Source organism: Spermophilus citellus (assembly GCF_964194105.1).
Source record: "Spermophilus citellus genome assembly, chromosome: 15".
NCBI lineage: Eukaryota > Metazoa > Chordata > Mammalia > Rodentia > Sciuridae > Spermophilus > Spermophilus citellus.
Genome location: NC_138195.1, coordinates 4,502,137 through 4,523,592, shown reverse-complemented (window position 1 = coordinate 4,523,592; position 21,456 = coordinate 4,502,137). Strand labels below are relative to the sequence as shown.

The window sequence follows — 21,456 nt, the reverse complement described above, 5'->3', positions numbered from 1 at the left end:
TCACACCCCTTCTCCTCCCCTCACTTTCTTCTGCCCAATCCAAAGTTCCTCCTTTCTTTCCTAGCACCCCTCCCCCCATCATTATTAGGAATTATCATCCACATATCAGAGAAAACATTTGGCCTTTGTTTTTTTGGGACTGGCTTATTTCACTTAGCAGGATATACCCCAGACCACCCATTTACTTGCAAATACCATAATTTCATTCTTATTTAAGACTGAGTAATATTCTATTGTGTATATGTAACACATTTTCTTTATCCATTCATCTATTAAAGGGCATCTAAATTGGTTCCATAATTTAGGTATTGTGAACTGAACTGCTATAGACTAGCCATTCTTCATCTTTAATTGTATGTATGGACTGATACTAAAAATTTTGTTCTTTTCAAAAGCACCTTTTTTTATTCTGTCAAGTCCTAATCAAGAATTATTGTCATAGTGTAAGAAATGGAGACAGTATACAAAAATATTGATTAATACCAAGGTTTGAAGGATTGATACAGGAAGAGTAACTTCTTTTTTTTTAGTACTGGGGATTAAACCCAGGAAGCTTAACCACTGAGCAACATCCCTAGCAATTTTTATATTTTATTTAGAAACAAGATCACACTAAATTGCTTAGAGCCTCTCTAAATTGCTGAGGCTAGCATTGAACTCATAATCCTCTTGCCTTAGCCTCTCAAGCCATTTGTTTTATAGGCCTGAACCACTATGCATGGAAGGAAAGGTAACTTCTAGAGGGAAGAGATACAGAAGAATATCACAGAAATATGTTGCATTGGAGATTAAACGTATGTTTTGGTATGTTTATCCATAACAAATCCCACAGATTAGTCAAATATGTATTGTAATGGCCAAATGCTACCAAGAGATAAGGCAAATTGGAGCTTAAAATTACAAGATTATTGTTCATGAACTTGGTAACAAAAGTTTGGGTAAAATGGTGGGGATTGTATAGGCAGATTGAAATGATTTAGATAAGAAATGAGAGGGATGTGAAGGAATAGATAGAAATGTTGACAGTTCATTTAATAATTTGATTTGTAAAGAAAGCAGAGAGGACCTTTGCTGAAAGAAATTTTGAGGCTTAATTTATATGTAATTTAACTAATATCTTTACAAATTATTTTATGGTTAATCCGCAAGAGAACGAATTACTCAAATATAGGTTTGTTGGGTAATGTTAATGGCCACTTTGAGGTTACTGTTAATTTAGAATGGAACCATTTTTTTTATTATGCAGTGCTTTTCAAGTAATGTTTAGCAGCCAGAGTTTTTGTACATTGTTTATGCATAATTAGGACTTAGTTTCTGGCCTTTGTATGTCCAGGGAGAGAGGAAGCTATAATAAATTGGTTTATGTCCAAGTCCTAAGTGGGAAACTAGGCTACAGGAATAACACACAGGGCTCAATAACTGAACAAGGTCTCAGTTATTGCTTCTACTTTCTTTCTCCTTTATTCCTCTACTGGGTCTCTGAACAGGACTGTAACCTGTCAGTGTTCTTGCTGATCCTACTGTAGATTTGCTGATATGATTAGATAAAAGAACATATATAAATTGCTAAGTAGATTACCTGACATATAATAAGCACACAATAAGTTCTTTTCCCATATTCTTTCTTCTTTTTTTCTAAAAAAGGCTATGTACATGAGTTGCACAAAATGTGAAGAAATGAATACGCACCAATTCATTTTCCATGGAAATACAGTGGGCTATAGATTTTTACCTTAAAGCCAAGATATGCCAGAAGTCTACAAGACACCCTTAAACCTGTAGCAGAATTTTTACCAAATGTATAAACGTAGTTTTCCACGAAAAACACATGTTCTCTTTCTTGACATTCGTTTGGTCAACTGTACTTTGTTCCCTGAAGCCCTTTTCAAATTATAAAATTTAGCCTGGGAGCAACAAATCACATCTGTGCTAAATGGGACCACGGAAAGAGGAAAGACATCTGTATAGCTGGGGTTTGTTCCCACAGATTAGTCAAATGTGTATTGTAATTGAATCCAGTAGCTTTTATGCTATTAAATAAAAATCAAAATCCATAAGCCAGTTTCCATCAAAAGTTCACTGTATGCAATGAGACTTTGATTCTGTGTCTGTAGTGAAAGAGAACGCATCCTATCTGCTCCTAATCCAGATTGTTTTTTCTCATTTTCTGGTTGAGATCTAACCACTATTATAATTGTTTGTTAAATGGGAAGATCTTAGGAAAAAAATAAGAAAAAACCATGTAAGAATAAGAATGTACCTTCTGGCACCCTGCTGTCCCTTCATCCCCTCAAGGATCACACATTCTCTCCAGATATAGAGCTTATCTATGCTGGTGGACAATGATGTCATCAGATACCCTTGAAATGTCTTCTGACTCTAGAAGTGTGAAAACATTCATTCTGGTGTCTCTCTGTCCTGGGGAATCCAATATGTTTTCCTGTTCTTAGTGACTAATGTTAGCAAGATGTTAAGAGAAAAGCATTGTGATCACAGTGTTATGCAGTAAGTTATGAATGTTTGAGTTATAATCATGAAGAGCATATTTGTACCATTAACTGGAATTATCCAGAAAAGAGAAATCATTGGAATGAGTAAAGCTGAGTCCAATGTGCTCATTTGCTCCTTGTTTCTCTTGATTCCCATTAAAGACTGCTAACAATTCTTTGCCTATTCTGAAAGCAAATTCTTTCAAAGCTTTTCTTGTCTGAGAAAGAATTGAAATTAATAGAGTACAGTAACAAAATTAAAATGTACTTATGATTAGCTAGAATTAGTTTCCATTACAATTTATTTTTGTTTGCACCCGTAGTTAAATGACTTTTACTTATTAACACAGTTCCTATGTGAATTTTTCACTCCTATATATAAACTTTAGGAATTTGCAATAGAGCCCACACTCACTGATCCCTATAGAGTTATTTCTTCTGGAAAATGAATCTTCTTAGTTACTGATTAGAATACCAACCATTACACCCATTTCCATCATGATTATAAGATAGATAGCTGAGGGAAAATGACATTGAAGGCTGCCTCTCAGTTTAATCATGTGGCTCCATTTTAAAATATAAATAATAGAATAAAAACATTTTTCATAAAATTTCTGGTATCTAATTAATGTCTTCCAGAGTAACTGTGGTATCAAACATTTCCTCTAATTATATTCATTAGCTGCTTTGCCCTGACAAGTTTTAATTAAGTTGTACAATGAAGATCAATACTCATTTTGTATTCATTGCAATTTACAACAAGCATATATACTGTTCAGAACAATTTAATTACTGTAATTGTAGCACAGAAGACACTTAGTGGTTGTACTCTATTACTGCCAATTCCCTTTTTTTGAATAAATTTGGTAGTACAATTTGGAAATAAAGTTTTGAAAATTCACATTTAAATACACCTTGGAAAATTTTTTTTGTAACTGCATTTTCATATTTTTAATTTTATATTTATTTTTATTTTCTATTTTATTATGTAATTAGTAAGGGAAATGGAGGCATAAATGACATAAGTGACAGACTGTTTTTCCCATACACTATCATGAATGTTGAGAAGCATAAATGTTGATGAATAAATAAGAACACCTGTAATAATTGAACTGGTTTTGTGAAAAATTAACATATAATTATGTGGTTAAAATACTGACTTTCTAGTTCCCTAAATAAAACTAAGATTGTTTTATTACATTTTTTTTACCAAATGAAAATGAGTTTATTACTTTTATTTTCTTAAAAATTGGGGATCTTAAGGTATATTTCCAATATGGTACCTTCTGTTAATGAAGATCCTGCCAATGTTGTACTGTAAAAAAAAAAGGTGAAAGAATAGATCTTTTTTTAGTAGCATCAATAGGTATATACGAGGGCTTCTCAATTTTGGACTAGTAAAATTTGGGTCAGAAAATTGTTTCCTGGTAAATTTGTGGTGTATTGCAGAATGTTTAGCTTTATGCCTTGCTTCTTCCCCTTAAATGCTAGTAGGGAAATACCCTTCCCCCTCCCCTAGATTGTAGTCCTCTCCAGATGTTATCAAATATCAATGTCAAGAAACACAGGTGCATGCTGAATCAGCCACACCCTCTTGATCTGCCCATTGCACAGATGATTCATTCATAAGGCAAATATAGCCATTCAGCTCTTGGAGCTCAAAGTAAGATCATGGGCATGTGTCAAACCTGGAGTTCCAATAGAGTATTCAGTAGTAATAGCTAGCTTATAGTAGGAAACTGAGGATCAGTGATGGCTTCCTGAAAATGGTAATTCCTGAAATTCATCTTGAAGGAAAAAAGTTAGCAATTCAAGAAGGGAGAGGTCATTTGAGAAAGCTTAAGAGTCTTGTTCAAAGCCCAGAGGTAAAATAAGTAAGTAAATAAATAGATAAATAAACATATTTATTTAAATATATTTAAGTGATATACAGCAAGTTATGAATATATATTTAAATTTATATATAAATTTTAGCTATTTTTCTCTGAGACATATGATGAAATGTTCCAGGTCTAAAGCATTTATTCTGCACTTTATTAACAAAAATTTAATGTATTTATCTCAAGAAAGCATTTTGATAAAATCATGAGATTGAATATAATTCTATTGCAGTTTTTTTCATGTATTTTGTAGTGTATTTCAGTATCGATTTACTTCCCTGTCTGTGTTGAGCCAAAAAATAATTAAATAAAATAAAAATAACATGTAGATTATAAGCTAATTCAAGTGATGACAATAAAAGAATTTTGAAAAGACATTTGGAATTTTGTTTGTAATAGGGAATATTTCAAATTCACATATTATTAAGAGACTTACAAGACATGTAGTTTCACCAGGCTGGCCAGTTACAAATTCCTGGAATTCCTATGCACATCAATTTGCCACCACAGGATTAAATTTGATTTGACTACTGTCACAGTAACACCCTTAGTTTGCTGATTTGCTCTACTTTATCTAATCTACACTGATACACTGCTGCTAAATATCAAAGATGAATCAAATGAATCATTAAAATGAATAAACATAACAATTTATGTTCTGCACTCCCCTGGTACTTAGTCATGTCTAGACACAGCCCTAGTGTCCCAGAAAACTAAAATGAGGACAAGGACATTTATGTTTAATGTAGCCTATTCCCACAGAAAGCTGAAAAACCAACAATAGAACAAAAAGAAAAAATATGGATTTCACTAAAAAATTATATGAAGTGGCTTGACTCATAAAATCTGCAATTTCAGAGAGTAGTAGAATAATTTTGGTTGATTTGCTTTTGGTTTTGTGGTAATAAACAGTGGTTTTTCATTTGGGACATCTTTCTTTTAAGGAATTACTAATTCCACAAATGATTTTATTGTTCCATGAAGGCAATATGTTTTGAGTACACCAAAGTGATACAAACATTATATAGTAAATATTTTTGTAGTTGAAGAACTCAAAAGTAGTGATAAACAAATATATTGAACAACAATAACAACCTCCCCCACACTAGCATATTTTGTGTGTTTTAGAATTCTAAATTACTGATTTATTTTAATGTTACTAGTATTATTATGAAATTTTAACTTAGTTTTTAAGATTTACATTCACAAACGTACTGCTTTGCCCACTAATTTGGGCTACTGTAATAAAATGATGGATAATAAAGACTAAATATTTGTGTATACATTTTATAGCATGTGTAAAAATTTAAGTTTTAATTTTGATCATGATATTCTCAGTCATGATTTTATCTTATATTCTTTTATAAAGTGTGACAACAAATTTTCCAGTCTATCAACTGTAATTTCTTTTGTTCCCCAGGTTTATATTGGTAGATAGAATTTTTGCTGTTGTTGTTGTTTAGAATCAATGTTTTGAAGATTCTGGCTCTTGAATGTGATTTATGAAACTGCAGTACTTCTTACCAGGAATAACCCATGTGGTTCCCTTTTGGATTCATATGCCATGTTTATGCAAAGTTAGTCAGTTGTACAGTGGGCCAAATGCATCCATGTGAAATAAATATAATAACTTAGACAATGAACTATGACCCAATTCTAAAGCATTTGATTACATAGTTCTCTTTAAACTAGTATGATTTCCCAGGGACAGTGTACAAGGACTATGTGGATATGTGGATATGTATGTATGTACGTACGTGTGTATCTCTGTGTGTGAGTTTGTGTGCATGTCTGCATATATACTCACCCATGGCTTCCTTTATAATGATGATATTAGATTGCTACTCTGGAATTCCTAAGTATCTTAGGCTTTCCAGATATAACAGATTTGAGAATTTTATATGAAGCACATTTTAGACTCTAGTCACATCTAAGTAGAAGACATCTTTAGGGATGCAGTGGACTCTTACTATAGCAACAACCTCAAGAACTGCTATAGTTTTCTTGTCTTGTTTAAGGGTGTGTAGATTTATTTCTTAATTAAACTTGCAATTTGGATTACAGATTTCAGATAATATCACACTGTTATAAGCTTGGGAATAGTTCATTGCTGTATAATGTAAATTATTTGTTAATTGCTTCATAAGTACTTTCCATAAGAAGATAAAGTGTATTTAGCTGCAATTTTATGGTAGTGGCTTAATCCCCAAACATTGCGCCTTTAATCAAGCTACAGGGTCCTATAGTTTTTGTGGGCATTTATTTTATTTATTTTTTTCTTTTTCTTATTATTTGATCTTCTGCTTTTCATTTATTTGGCAAAAAATATCTAAGGTAATGGCGTCTTTTTATATTTTGTTGTAGTTGTTCTCTGTTTATTGAAAATAAGTTGTTCTCTTATATTCAAATGACATTTTCTACAAACTGTACCTCTTGTGGTCATCACAATGGAAGCTTAATCTAATTTCAATTACACAAAAAATGTGTATGTTTTTCTGTTCTTTTCTTTTTTACATGTTTTTAATGTAATGATGGGATTTTTTTTTACATATTCATATATGTACACACTATAACAATATACTTTGGCCCATATCACTCCCCAGCATGTCCCCCGCTCCTTCCCCAAATTTCTCCCCTTGGTCCCTTTCCTCTACTTATCTCCCTTTGAATTATTTTTCTTTTTCCTCTCTAGCTTCTACATATGAGAGAAAATATATGACCCTTGACGTTCTGGGTTTGACTTATTCCTTAACATAATGGTCTCTAGTTCCATCCATTTTTCTGCAAATGACATCATTTCGTTTTTCTTTATGGTTGAATAAAACTCTATTGTGTGTATGTACCACATTATCTTTATCCATTCATGTGTTAATGGACACCTAGCTGGTTCCATTGTTTGGCTATTGTGAATTGTGCTGCTGTAATCTTGCGTATGCATGCATTACCATACTAACACTATCAAAATAGAGATACAGATATGTTGTTGTTGTTGTTGTTGTTATATATTTCACTCATCTTTTTGTTATTTCTCTTTCAGTGGATTTATTGGATTCACGCACTGTTATGGGGGACCTGGGATGGATTGCTTTTCCAAAAAATGGGGTAAGATCTTATTAAATTTTCCCCTAAACTTAAACTAAATGCATATGTATCATTGCTAAAAGTCACAGGAGGTTGAAAATTCACTGGATATGCTCCTTAAGACAGAAGGGAATTGTGATAGGGAAAGAAGTTTCAAATTAATGAATATCAGTTATATTATATTCCTCTCTTAGTATTTTTCTCCATAAAAAGATACAAAGGTTGTTCAAGCATCAGGAAATTTTAACATTGAAGTAACTAACAAATTTTTAAAATTAATTTATATATAAAATGAACTTAATTTTCCACTGATTTGCCTTATAATGGTTATATTGTACAGGAAATAAAATTTAATATGTATAAAATCATTGTTAAATCAAACAAACCATTTTTTTTCATTTGCAGAATTATGGAATGAAAATTCTATAGGAAATTCATTTAAATTCCATCAATTAAAATGTTTTTCAGATTATCAGCTAGGTCACCATTCAGAGGTTGTTTTCCAATTTTGAAATTTTCTTTACTGAAAATTGCTTAGTAAAGATGGTTTTCTTGGAAGATTATTATAATTAACAATGCTTTCTATTTCATTGGTGCATATTACAAATTAATATTTTCGGTAAAAGAAATTAGAAAAGTCTTTTTAAATCTCAAAGTATTTTCTCTTGGTATGTAAATTCTTTGTAATTTTGAATGTAAGCAGACAGAGTATGTTAGATCTGACAGATTTACTCTGTAAAACTTGGAATAATACAAAATTTTAATTGGAAAATGAAATTTTCTTCTTCCTTTTTTGGGTATATAAAAATCATATAGAATAGCTTATATCAATATATCATATTTGTATATGCATATAACATTTTTAGTACTAACAATCTTTCTCCATCGATTATATTAAGTACTTCATTTTTTCTGCTTAATTAAATACATATCCATACTATTAGGTACAATATGAAAACATAAGAAAAATAATATCATATGAAATCATATTATACTGAAAATATTAAATCTATTTCATGAATATTACATTAAAAACAATTTAGACGGAACTTTGTATTAACTAATAACTAAATATTTTAACATTTGCTATCTATAGTTACAATCTATCAAACTGTTATCACAAAGACAAATAACATTTTTTAATCCTCATTTAAAAAAAAAACATTTAAACAGTTTGAACATTTAAAACTTTTACTATAATATATATGCAATCAGCTTTAAAATTTATATACACTAAAATTATTTTACATGATATGGAAGGTTAATTTTAATTTAAGTAAGAGAATGTAACCAACCTTCAGATATCAATACCAAGAGCCCAAACTGTTTACTTTTGTTTTTCAAATCACTGAGAAAATCAGGTATACTAATCAGTCCTAAGGTATACTTATCAGTACTAAGAAAATTTTTATGGAAGTAAAACAAGTAGTATTGTTTTAACTCATAATTATATGTTAATATCTAATCAATATGTGTTCTTTTTATTTCACTAATCTGGAATTTCTTTTCTCTTTTTAAAAATTATAGTTGTGTTCTGGGGATGTTAATTCAGTGGTATAAAGCTTGCCCGACATGTACAGGGTCCTGTGTTCAATCCCTACTTCTGCAACAAAGTTATGGTTGCATTTAGAATTTTGATGTAAAAAGTTAATACTAGTAGAGTGTTAAGGTATAAGAACGTTTATGCAACTAAAGAAAAAAAAATGTGTGATCCAGATATAGTCAGTGTCAACTTAATGGTATATATTACATTAAGGATCTTCCTTTTTTAACTTTCTTGTAATTTTTCCTTTTTCTCTTTTTGCCTGTTCTTGAGTTCTTTCTTTTTTTTTTTTCATTTATCATCACCCCTATAGAAGGAGATGGTGGCTAACAATGATCAATAAGTACTTAATGATGTATTTTTGTACTTCATACTTTTATATGTCAAAAATATTTTACTGAATATGTATTTTAAATGCTTTTTCTAATAAGATGGCTGACATGTTAAAATGATTTTTTTAGAATTCTGAGAAAATATGACATATTCTCTTTGAATTTAGTTTTCTGTTTTTCTCATGTTTCCACTCAGAAATTACTCAAAAAAGCTTTGACAGACTGTACCTATGAGAGTTAAAGTATGTTGGTATGGTTGCACTTGCAACTAGGAATTTGCGGGGACATTATGCAATTTTGTAAATGATTTATTTATAAAAATAAAATTTTTCTGTGTAAATGCTCAGTTTTTTCCAAACATTGCAACTACTGTGTGTTTTGTTTTTCTTTCTTTTTTTCCTAATTGTTGGATTGGTGCTGTTTTTGTTTTTCAGTCTTTTAAACAATTTGTATCTTTTTAAAGATTGCTGTAACTTTTTATGCATGATGTTTCCTTAGACATAGCTATATCTGATGCTAATAGTGAAGAAAGACTAGTTAATTTAGAAGAGTTGAATGGTATATAGTTTTCAAACTGTGAGGAAGATGTGTGGTATCTACACATTATATTTGTTTTTAAATGTTATTTAAATGTGAGATAAAGGAAATTTATTTAAAGAAAATGAGTGTTTGCAGTGTATACAATTATAATGATATATATGTATATCTCTGTGTGTGTATGTGTATATATATATATATATATATATATATATATATATATATACATGTATGTATGTATGTATTTTAACTTTTAATATATTTTGAGTAGCTTGTGTCAAGTATGATTAGATAAGCAACATAATCCTAGGTGAATGATAATAACAAAAATTGTGGAGTAAGAGCTTCCGAGCTCTTTTCCTCAGCAAAAGTCATGAGAAAATTGAAAAACATACTCTGGCAAAGATGAAGACACTTATTGGTCTGAGTTTTTTTTTGTTTTGTTTTCAATATCTGTCCAACAATTAACTGCTAATAAAATTGCACAACAACTTTGATGGCTACACATAATAAAGAATACAGGTTTTACAGAATTAGTTTAGTGATGTTGTTAAATAAGCAAACAAAAATGAGCCCTGGAATAAGGGGAGAATATAACTTGCAGAATTGACACATTGTATTATTTGATGTGCTTGGATTTCAGTACAAAATCATGAGACATGTAAATAAATAAGTAAATTTTATCAATACATAAGATGAAATCCACCAATATAATTATATTGAGGATTCCCAGATATTTGACATATTAGATAAGGGCTTTAATTAGCAATTTAAAATATGTTCAAAGAACTAAAATAAAATGTGTCCAAAGAACTGAAAAAAGTATAAGATTGATGTTTCTTCTAATTCAACATGTCTGTAAAGAGATAGAAAATACTTAAAAAAAGAAATTAGAGTTGAAATATATAAAAACTGAAATAAAAATATATTACAGGGTCTTATCAGCAGATTATGGTGAAAGAAAAATCAATAAACTGAAAGATGGAACCATTGAGATCCAATTAGAGAAAGTGAAAGGAAAAATAATGAGGAAATGTAAAAAAGAATTAAGATACTTGGAGGAACAGCACAGATATAATGGGAGTAGCAGGAAAATAGAGGCCAGAAAGATCTGAATAAATATTTGAAAAAATTAATGTATATAAATTTTCCAAATTTGATGAGACATTAAAACACATATTTAGGAAACTCAACAAACATAAGTAGAAGAAACTCAAACAAATCCATCAGTAAACCAGGGTTAAATGGTCCAAAGCCAAAGAAAAATAATTTTAAAAGCACTGAGAGGGAAACTTATCATCATATAAAATAAATCCTCAATATTATTAATGGCTATTTTTTATTACAAACAGTGGGGTGCAGAGGGCTGTGGAATGACATATTCAAAATATGATAAGCTGTCAAAGCAAAAATTCTATATCCAGAAAAGTTGTCCTTCAAAAATGAGGAGGAAATCAAGACCTTGTCAAATAAATAAAATCTGCAAGAGTATAATTATCAAAAACGAATATTTTTTTTTTTCCTTTTGGAAATAGAATCGTAGATTATTCTCATATGGAACCCAACCATTTTTTCCAAAAGATCTATATCTTTATTTATCTTTAATTTTTTTTCTCTTTATTTCACTTTCAGAGAGAAACATAATCTTACAAATTATATATATTCCCTTAAATTTGATGTATGCATTTAATTAACAGTTGGTTTTAGAATAGTTTATTTATAATATAGTTTTATGATTTGATGTAGTTTGATCATACATCATTTAATGATGGAGATACAATCAGAGAGATGTGCCATTTTATGATTTTATCATTCTGCTAACATCACGTGTGTACTTGTACAAACTAAACTGGTTATGATATCACTGGGCAATATAATGTTATGGGACCACCATCATGTATGTGATTCATCTTTCACGGAAACCTGGTTATGGGACACATAAATTGTATTTCAGTAAAAACAACACAGTGCTCCTATTTGATTTATCTTTTCATAGACAAGAAATCATTTTGCAATCATTTCATCTCAAATTAAAATTGTATCAATTTCATGTTAACATAGTTTTTAAAAAAGTATGATTTTTTATTTAATAGATATCCTTTAGTGTTACTTTTGTGTAATATATTATGCCTATTCTATAATTCATATCAAATTGAGCAAGGCAAGGGTCATATCCTTGAGAAAGCCTGATATAACTTAATTTTACTGCTTTATTATTTCAAGAAATATCTGCTCTGTACTAAGTGATGAAGTCTATTCTAGAGACACTGTTATTTTTGTTTTATGTTTTAATGAAAAGCTTATTAAGGTTTGTAATATTCGATGAATTTTCTTCCTCTAAATAGTATTCCTGGTCTAAACTGAACCAGTCTTTTGTTGTTGTTTTGTTTTGTTTTTCTAATTAGTTATACATGACAGTAGAATACATTTGACATATCATATATAAATGGAATAGAACTTCTCATTCTTCTAGTTGTACACGATGTAGAGTTATACTGGTCATGCAATCACATATGCACACAGGGTAATAATGTCCAATTCATTCTAGTATCCTGTTTACCCCCTACCTCCTCACCTCCATTCATTCCCCTATATCTAATTCTAAGTACCTCTATTCTTCCTTCGTAGTCCCCTTATTGGGAATTAGTATCCGCCTATCAGAGAAGACATTCTGTTCCCAATAGTGAGGATATGGTCTGGCATATTGCCAGGGGTGTGTGTGTGTGTGTGTGTGTGTTGTGTATACACATACACAAGTTGAATTAGTGTTGTGGAAATTTAAAACCACACAAAGAAGTGAATATGTGAATATTTGATTGAAGGTAATATACTTTTTCACTTTTTCAGATTATTCTCTGAATGCCAGTTCTTAGGGATTGTGTTGGTGAGCTTTCCCTTGCTGTGACCAAAATACATGACTTTAAAATCTTGGAAGAAGAAAGTTCATTTGAGCTCATGGTTTCAGAGGATCAGCCAATAGTATGCAAACCCCATTGCTGTGGGACAGAACATCATGGCATAGAGGTATGGGGAGGAAAGGAAAATGGCTCAGCTTATCGTGTTCAGAAAGCAGAGAGGGGATAGGGGATGCAGAAAATTTGAACCTTTTCAGGAACACCCCAAATGACCTACCTCTTCCAACCATACCTTACCTGCCTATAGTTTCTACCCAGTTTGAACTGATTATGCTACAGCTCTCGAAATCTAATAATTTCACCTCTGAATTTTCTTTAATTAACATAGGAATTTTATGGGGACATCTCATATTCAAATCATAATATTCATCCCCTGGACCCCAAAAGTTTATGTCCATTTCACAATGTAAAACAGTTTCAGTATGGTCCAAAAGTCTCCTTGGAGACTGAAGGCAACGTCTTGCTTGTGAGCACCTTTAAAAATCAAAAGCAACTTGCCTAAATCCAATAGACAGTCCCATTCCAAAATGGAGGCCTAGGGGTATTGAAATAATGGATAAGACCAAGGCTAGCCTGAAAATCAGCTGGGCAAACATTTTCTGCATCTCCACATCTGCCATCTGTAGCATATAGTGGCAAGATGTGATCTCCAAGGGACTTTGGCAGCCTCATATCTTTGATCTTGCTGGTTGTAGTGCATGTGCCCTCCTTTAGATTGGCTTTGTTCTCACACAGCACCTTTGTTAGTGGATGATCATATTGCTGACATCTCTTTAACATAGGGGTTTCTATTATAACTTTAGATTCATGTTCACAGCTTCTCACATCACTTTTAGAGATGATATGTAGGAATGCTGATCCTGCTACACTTTGCATGGTCTTTCAGGCCTTTCTTTGAAATTGCAGTAGAATCCTCCCCACACCCCTAAATTCATCATCTTTTATTTCTCCAAAACCAGCACCATGTGGATGATGCCAAGGTCTACCAACAGACTGAGCATTAATTATGCCACATGGGAACACAGCTGTGGTGGCTGAGAACCTGAGCATGGTAAAACAAATTCAAGTCCTCATCCCCTGCAAACAGGGTGCCCTGTGATCTTTTAAATGTGTTTTCACTTCTATACTTTTGAGCCTGCTATGGGTGTGTTCTTGCTTATTTCTGAGATGCCCACAAGGCATATTTCCTTCTGTCCCTATGCAAAGTACTTAACATTTCTTTAGTGACCATAATATCTTCTGCAACCATACCTTTCTTGGCTCCAGTTTTATACTCACTTTTCTGCCCACACTGTGAGTTTTAAAAATCTTCCTTCTTTAATTTGTGGTTCTGATTCCCACAGTAAACCTGGCTAAATTCTGCCAGTAATATTCATGCCATACTCTGAATGCTGTCTTGTCTTGAAATTTTCTTCCCAAGATTAATGAGTCCATCATCTATAAATTTAGCCTTGCAGAAAATCTCAGAACATGGATAAATGTAAACAACTTCTTTGTGAAAATGACCTCTGGTTTAAACCCCAACGCTTGTTGTCTCTGAAATCTCATGAGCACAGGTTGTATTTTCTGCATTGTTCTTGGCATTCTGGTCTTCTGAACTCCTACAAGAATTCCTTATTAATATCTTTTTAGAACATTCTATGGCTTCTCCAGCCTGTATCTCCAAACTCCTCTTGCAAACCAGTTTCAAAATTGACTGAACCATATTTTCAGGTTTTTCACCACAAGGATCCCCACACTTCTTGGTACCAATTTTTTGCTTTAGTCAGCTTTTGGTTACTGTGATCAAAATACCTGACCAGAACAACTTGGAGAAAGTAAAGTTTATTTTGGCTCACAGTTTCAGAGATTAAATCCATGGTTTGCCAACTTTTGCTCTGAGCCTGAGGTGAGGCAGACCATTATGATGGAAGGGCATGACAGAGGGAAGCTGCTCAGTTCATGGGAGCAGGAAGTACTGAGAGAGGGGAAAAGGGGCTACAGAGAAAGTGCACCCTTCCAGGGCACACCCCTAGTGATCCACCTCCAGCCATACCTTACCTGTATACAGTTATCTCCATGTCAGCTGATTCACTAACTGATTGCATTATAGTTCTCATAACCTAATAATTGTATCTATAAGTATTCCTGCATTAAAACAGGGGCTTTGGGGGGATACCTTATATCCAAACCATAACAGGGATGAATACTTTATTTCTCAGACTGATTAAAGAAAATGAACACTTCTTCAAGTCTAGGTCTAAGAATTAGGCAAGGATATAAAGGAAACACTGTTATTGTATCCTCATAGTCATGATTATTTCTAAGATGCCATACACATTAGAAACAATCATTTCACCATAAAACTTTTTTGTGTATGTTTATCCTCTTCATTATATTATAAGCTTCTCGGCTTCTTGTAGCTGTTTCATATTTACCATTCTACTGTGTTTCAAAACTTGGCTCAGTTCCTGACTTGTAATATAACTTGAATAAATATTTATTGCAAGGATAACTTTTTTCTTATATTTTTTTTATAAAATGGAGCATAAATTACTAAGGTGTAGTTTTACAATAAAGACTAAACAAGTATGATCCAGGAAAGAGATTGGCACGTTTGGCAGCCAGTAAATGTTTTTTTTTTTTCTTTTATTGACTTTTGTTCTGTGTTTCTATTCTCTTCATACCAAGAGTTCCATCAGTCCATAAGGTATTTAGTTTGTTAATTTGTTTTTGCACATAAGTGTACATTTATGTATTTATTGTCAGTGCTTAAAAATTGGAGGATTCCATATAGAATTTGAATTTGTAGTTTCTCTGTTTATCAGATGTTTTAGAAAGCCACATCAAAAAGATTTCCATGACCTCAATAGTCCTAATTGTAGTGAAAACTACAGTTTAAAGAAATTAAGCAAATTCTCTTATATGACTCTCTTTTCACTTAACACTCTCATTTATTTAAATTAACCATATATGCCCTTTGTAACTGTTGAAGTGTTATTATTTTGATTTTGCACAGGCATCCAGATTTCCTTTGTTTTAGAAAGAACTTTATTTTTTTTCTCTGCTGAGTACATGCTGAAATTGTTTCCTTCTAGTCTGTGTTTTAGTATTTACCTTAGCTAAGACACATCATTTGAATCTGGGCTTTAGCATGTCCTTTCTAGTCATTGTATATGGGATCTACAGTTTGTGAGTGTGTGTGTGTGTGTGTGTGTGTGTGTGTGTGCACACCTGTGCTCACTTTATGGTAGTAAATTTAACTCTTCTTCCCTTTTTCATTCCAGACATACCTAGAAGTACTAGATCACAATAGATTTTATGTAAATTTTCTGCATTTACTCAGTTAACAGACTTTTATTGAGCTCTGAATATATAACCATCACTCCTGTACAAAATCTCTGACTTCCTGAAGCCTGAGTGAGCTCATGGTTCTGTGAATGAGTAATCAGAGAACAGGTGATAAATAAAATGTTTACTATTCTTATCTTTTCTCTCCATATAAGTGAAAAAGTGTTAAAGAGGTGACAATATTTGTTCAAGGTCACTAAAGCAGTTCCTAATATATTTAGGAAAAGCATGTGTTCTGGAGTCACACATGAGTTGTTATATGGTTCTTTTTAATTCTGTCCTGCCATAATACACACACACACACACACACACACACTTCAAGGACATGAATATATGTGATTAACATATATTCCCAATCCCATATATATGTAGTTAACATTTAAATATGTATATATGTAGTTAACATTTAATCCTAACAAGGGCAATACACAAAGAGGTAATTAGAATTCTTTTTGTAAATGAGGAAAATGAGGCTACTAAAGGTGAGTAAAGTACCCAAGATTATGCACTTGGTAAGAGACTGAGTCTGGCTCAATCCCAGGTCTTCTAGGAGTAGTTATCTGAAACTGGAAGTGAGCTTTGGTAAAAGGTAATGTCTTCAGAGACAGGAGAAGGTTTTGTAGAGTAGTTGACACAAAGGAAGAATTGATGCTGGAGAAGAAATTCACCTCAGAGAAGGTTTTAAATGGGACAGAGCAGATTGTATTCATTCTTTTCTAATTCATTATAACTTAATGGGCTTTTCTGAATCTTAGTTTTCCTATCTGTTAAGCAGGGAGGGTAGCTAAAATGTCATATATCTCATAGTGTTATTTTTAGGACAAAATAAGATAATGCATTTAATGTATAATGTGATCCCTAAACCATTCAAGAAATAGAAAGTCTGATGTCTTATTGTAAAAAGAAAAACAAGCAAAACACAGATTGACTTCAGGCTCAGTTGATATAAATTATGATAGTTCAAATTTCATTTCTAAATTTCATTGCTTATTTGAGTAAACACGTTTTTTTTTTTTTCTTCCAGGTTGAGCTTTAAAAAAAAAATTATGTTGGAATTCACAAATTTTTTCCAGGCTTAACCAATTAGAACACAGTTCTAACAACAGATTCTAGTGATGGGGCTACAAGATAAGGAGTACTTGAGATTCATCCCTTCATTTCTTACATTTTCACCACATTTTAAGATATTTGTAAACTTCAGGGTCATTTTATTTTTTTTTTAAGTTAATAGGCTTTATTTTTTAAATGTGCAGAAAAGTCAACAGAAGACATAAGGAGTTCCTGAATATGACCTCACCTTCCTCCTGGCTCTGTTTTTACTATTAATATACAGCTTTTATAGAGTACATTTGTTATAAATGATGAGCCAACATTGATACTCAACTATTACGTAACTTACATAGTTCACATTAACATTCACTCCTGTTGTACATTCTGTGGATTTTGACATATATCTAATGACATTTATTTACTAATGTAGAATCACCCAGAAAAGTTTTATTGCCTTCAAAGCATTCTATGCTCCAGCCATTCATCCCTTCTCCCCACTAAGCCCTGAAATATACTATTATTTTTATTGTCTCCATAGCTTTGCATTTTCTAGAATGTTATACAGATATAATCACATGGTATGTAGCCTTTTTATTTTGGCATCCTTTACCTTACAATATGTATTAAAGACTGCTCTGTCTTTTCTGGATTGATGATGCATTCATTTTCATAATGGAATATTTTACTATTTTGTTGTATGCCATTTTTAAAAAAAATATTTGGGTTAACTCTGTCTATAAACTTAAGAACTCCATTTCTACAAACCCTACTTTCTCAAATATATCATAGCAAATTCTAAGTCCAGACTTTAGGGAAAAAATAAAAAAAATTAAATATATAAATATTTTTATTTAAAGGCAAAAGTTTTGTTTCATATAAATCTCATTTCAGTTACAGTGATCAAAGTATTTATAATAGATTAACAAACCTCACAGCAATACACTGGTCTCAATTTTCTGTTATAATAATTTTGCTGAATAACAGGTAACCCAAAGACTGTTTCTGAAATAAATATTTTATCACTTGAGACTTTTCTTTCATTTTCTTTCTACCCTTAAACTGCCAATCTCATATTCACAGCTTTACTTGCTAACTGACATGTATACACCCTGCAGATATATTTTGCATCCTACAAATTACACTAAAGTTATTTCAGTCATCCTCTGGAACATTTAATCTTGATTAATCTATGTAGTCTAAGCATGGATATAAACATCATTGTTTTGAAAATTCTCAGCAGGTGCTTCAAAACTTATTCTTAGGAGAATAAAATTAATTCATATAGTTTTTGTTTAGAACAGGTTATGCACTTAGTCTTTGAAATTCCACCATTGCTTTTTTTTTCCATATGCTGTTGTTACAGACGGCACAAAGTACACCTGCCTCCTTTGATTTGCTGGAAACAGCCTTTTCCCACTGGGCTTTCTATACTTCCTGGAGCACACAGTGGGGAAGCCTCTACACTCCCCTGAGTATCTCCTCTGAGTTGTATTGCAAGCTCTACTTTTGTTATTGCTATATTTTCATCTCCCAGTCAAATAAAAAGAATAAACATTATTGATCTGAAGAGTATTAGAATCATTCACAGTAATTTATTCATTTGAGGAAGACTTTAGAATATTGACTGAAGTCATATTTGTTTTAAAGTGAAACAGAATAGCTTCATCTTTGCCCCCAAAATTAAAAAAAAAAATAGCCCAACATAGTTATTATGTCAAAGCAGGTGTTTAGGGATTTTCTTGTTTCATTGTTACTTTGTTCTATATTCTAAATTCTTTGAGAAAAAAAATCTGTGCACATATTTTTAAGTTAAAGATAGCCCAGATTTTAGATTACTCAAAATGGACAGTGAACACATCATTAATGTCTTTTGTGGGTTCTTCTGAATCAAGAAAAATTAAACTGAATTTTCCATCCTGATGCTCAGATTTCAGCTGTGTGTGTGTGTGTGTGTGTGTGTGTGTGTGTGAGAGAGAGAGAGAGAGAGAGAGAGAGAGAGAGAGAGAGAGAGAGATTTCATGACTCCAAAATTAAAGACAAAGAATTAGGAGAAATATTTGAACACTTATCCCCTCTTAAATTTTGCTTAGGATCAGAGTGACTTGCCAGACCTGCATTTTGGCTTTGCTACCTACTGAAGGAGAATAAAGATAATGACAAGCACTGAGGCCCACACCAAGCATGGAGAGGCTAATAAAGATTAAAATAATGCTGAAGTGGGTAAAAAAGAACACATTAGTGGATATAGAAAAGCTCTTTTCTTGGACAGTGATAGAAAAGAATTCTAAAGGGAATGGATATTATAATATATAATGCAACTGCTACTGTAATGAAAAACATGCCTGATCCAAAGTAGCTTTATATTCACTTAAAAACAACAACAATAACAACAACAACAACAACAACAACAAAAAGCACATCCAATCTGTATGGTAATTAAGATAAATAATTTAAGGAATTCAACATAGTCATTAAGCCTACACTTATGTTTAGAAGACACAAAATTTTGCATTTAGATTTCCCACATGTAAACTTAGCAATTATGAAGGAAGTTCTTTAAAATGTCCAGCTTCGATTCCGCATAGGAGGCAAATGTTGTATTTGGTTTTTGATATCTGACAGTATGTGGAATGAATTAACAGTAGTCACAGTATATTTCTGCAAAATAGGATTGACATTTTGTTCACTAGGTTCAATCTAATTATGTATTTAAAGTCATTATGAAATAAGGTGAGTATTTATTTCTCTAGCAGCTCCCAAAACACTTTTTCCACATTATAGGGCAACTTATATGCATAAGCTGGAAAATGAACCCTTCTCTTTATCCCAGCTGCAATTGGATACCTAAATGTTCCATCTTGATTCTAAATTGCATTCTACTTCTTGTAGGAAAATATAGCTCAGAGATGAGTTCTCTTCCTCCCGGTTAGCAGATCATTTTTTGAAATCTTCTTCTTCCCTCTGTCCAAACCTCATCAATTGTTTCCCCCTGGGGGTTACAGTGTGTACAGATTCCAAACTCATTACTTTGCCTAAGTTTACATCCAGCTCTTCTGATTTGTTTCTTCTTTGAATTGCTTTTTCCAATTTTGTAGTCATAAAACCAAACAGATTCCAGTTCATTTCTGAAGAATAATGTACACATTACTGTTACTTCACCTCTGATGTGAGGTACCTGTGCATATGCATTTACCAAATGACCATTTCCCATCATAATTCCCACTTCTTTCATATTGGATTCTAATATTTTTCTTTTCCCTATTAGGTAGTATAAGGGGATTTATAGGTCTTTGTCTAGCTAATGCCTTGCCAAATGATGTAGTTCATGCAAAATCTGGGCCTAAAGTTCTTTTTCATCTGAAAAAAAAATTCTCCAATATCATTGATACTTGTATCACTTTCCATATGTGAATAAAATGATTTTCTTTTGCTCTCATCTTCCCATTCATTAATGAAGATGTTAAATAAATCTAGGCCTTGCAGAGGTCCCTGGGGCCCAAGCACCAGGTATTTTTCCAAGTGGTTTGATTGCTGTTTATCAGTATCTTTTTTTTTTAAACCATCCTTCAGCTGTTTTCAATTCATATGACAGTGCTCCCATGCAAGTCAATTTGAATTAATTTTGCAAGCAAATGCTTTATGGTTCTGAGTACATAATCTCCTTCTCCCACAGAGAAAAAATATACTGTAATCATCCAGCATTCCTGTTGATTATTTCCATTAAAGGCAGCAGGGGGAGAGAGAATGCTCAAGACTCCTCTCGTGTTTGAAGTTTTCCGAGGCTTTTACTATTCATTGCCTTGTTCTCCGTCTTTTTTCCCCTTTATGCTATTCAGTGCTTGCACTAATGTAGAAAATGATGGTTCAAACTGCTCACCCTGGAATTTTGGTCCTTTGGAGCCAAGCCACTGCTGTCTTTGTGATCTTATATCTCATCACACTTTCTCCCAAATACTGATTTCTGTCTTCCAAACTCCTCAAAAGATTTATATAAATTTTTACCTCTAGCATTTTGTACAAATTGCTTTAAATACTCTTTCTCACTCTCCATGCAGCCTATCTTAATGCTAATTGTTCTCAAAGCCCAGCTCAAAGTATACAACATGAAACCTTTCATTATTACCTAGAAGGGTGACCACTTCCTAGGCTGAATCAATGTAGCACTTGTTATGTATCGAACACACTGAAAATTAGGTATTTGTAGTGCTACTCATTGTTTTTGTGAATACCATGAGCTGCTCTAAAGATATTTTTTATTTACCTTTAGTTTTAAGTATGCGACTTTCACAAACATTCATA

At 32.2% G+C, this 21,456-nt stretch overlaps 1 protein-coding gene across 1 annotated transcript in view; it reads left to right on the top strand.

Moving 5' to 3' along the window:
* Positions 1-21,456, top strand: part of LOC308634074 (ephrin type-A receptor 5-like) — a gene marked incomplete at its 3' end in the record, with an annotated part of 71,655 nt that overhangs the window by 21,045 nt on the left and 29,154 nt on the right. The window contains exon 2 of the mRNA XM_081267647.1: positions 7,407-7,471. Within this exon, the coding sequence (XP_081123773.1) occupies positions 7,407-7,471 (65 nt within the window). The remainder of the gene's footprint in view (positions 1-7,406; positions 7,472-21,456) is intronic.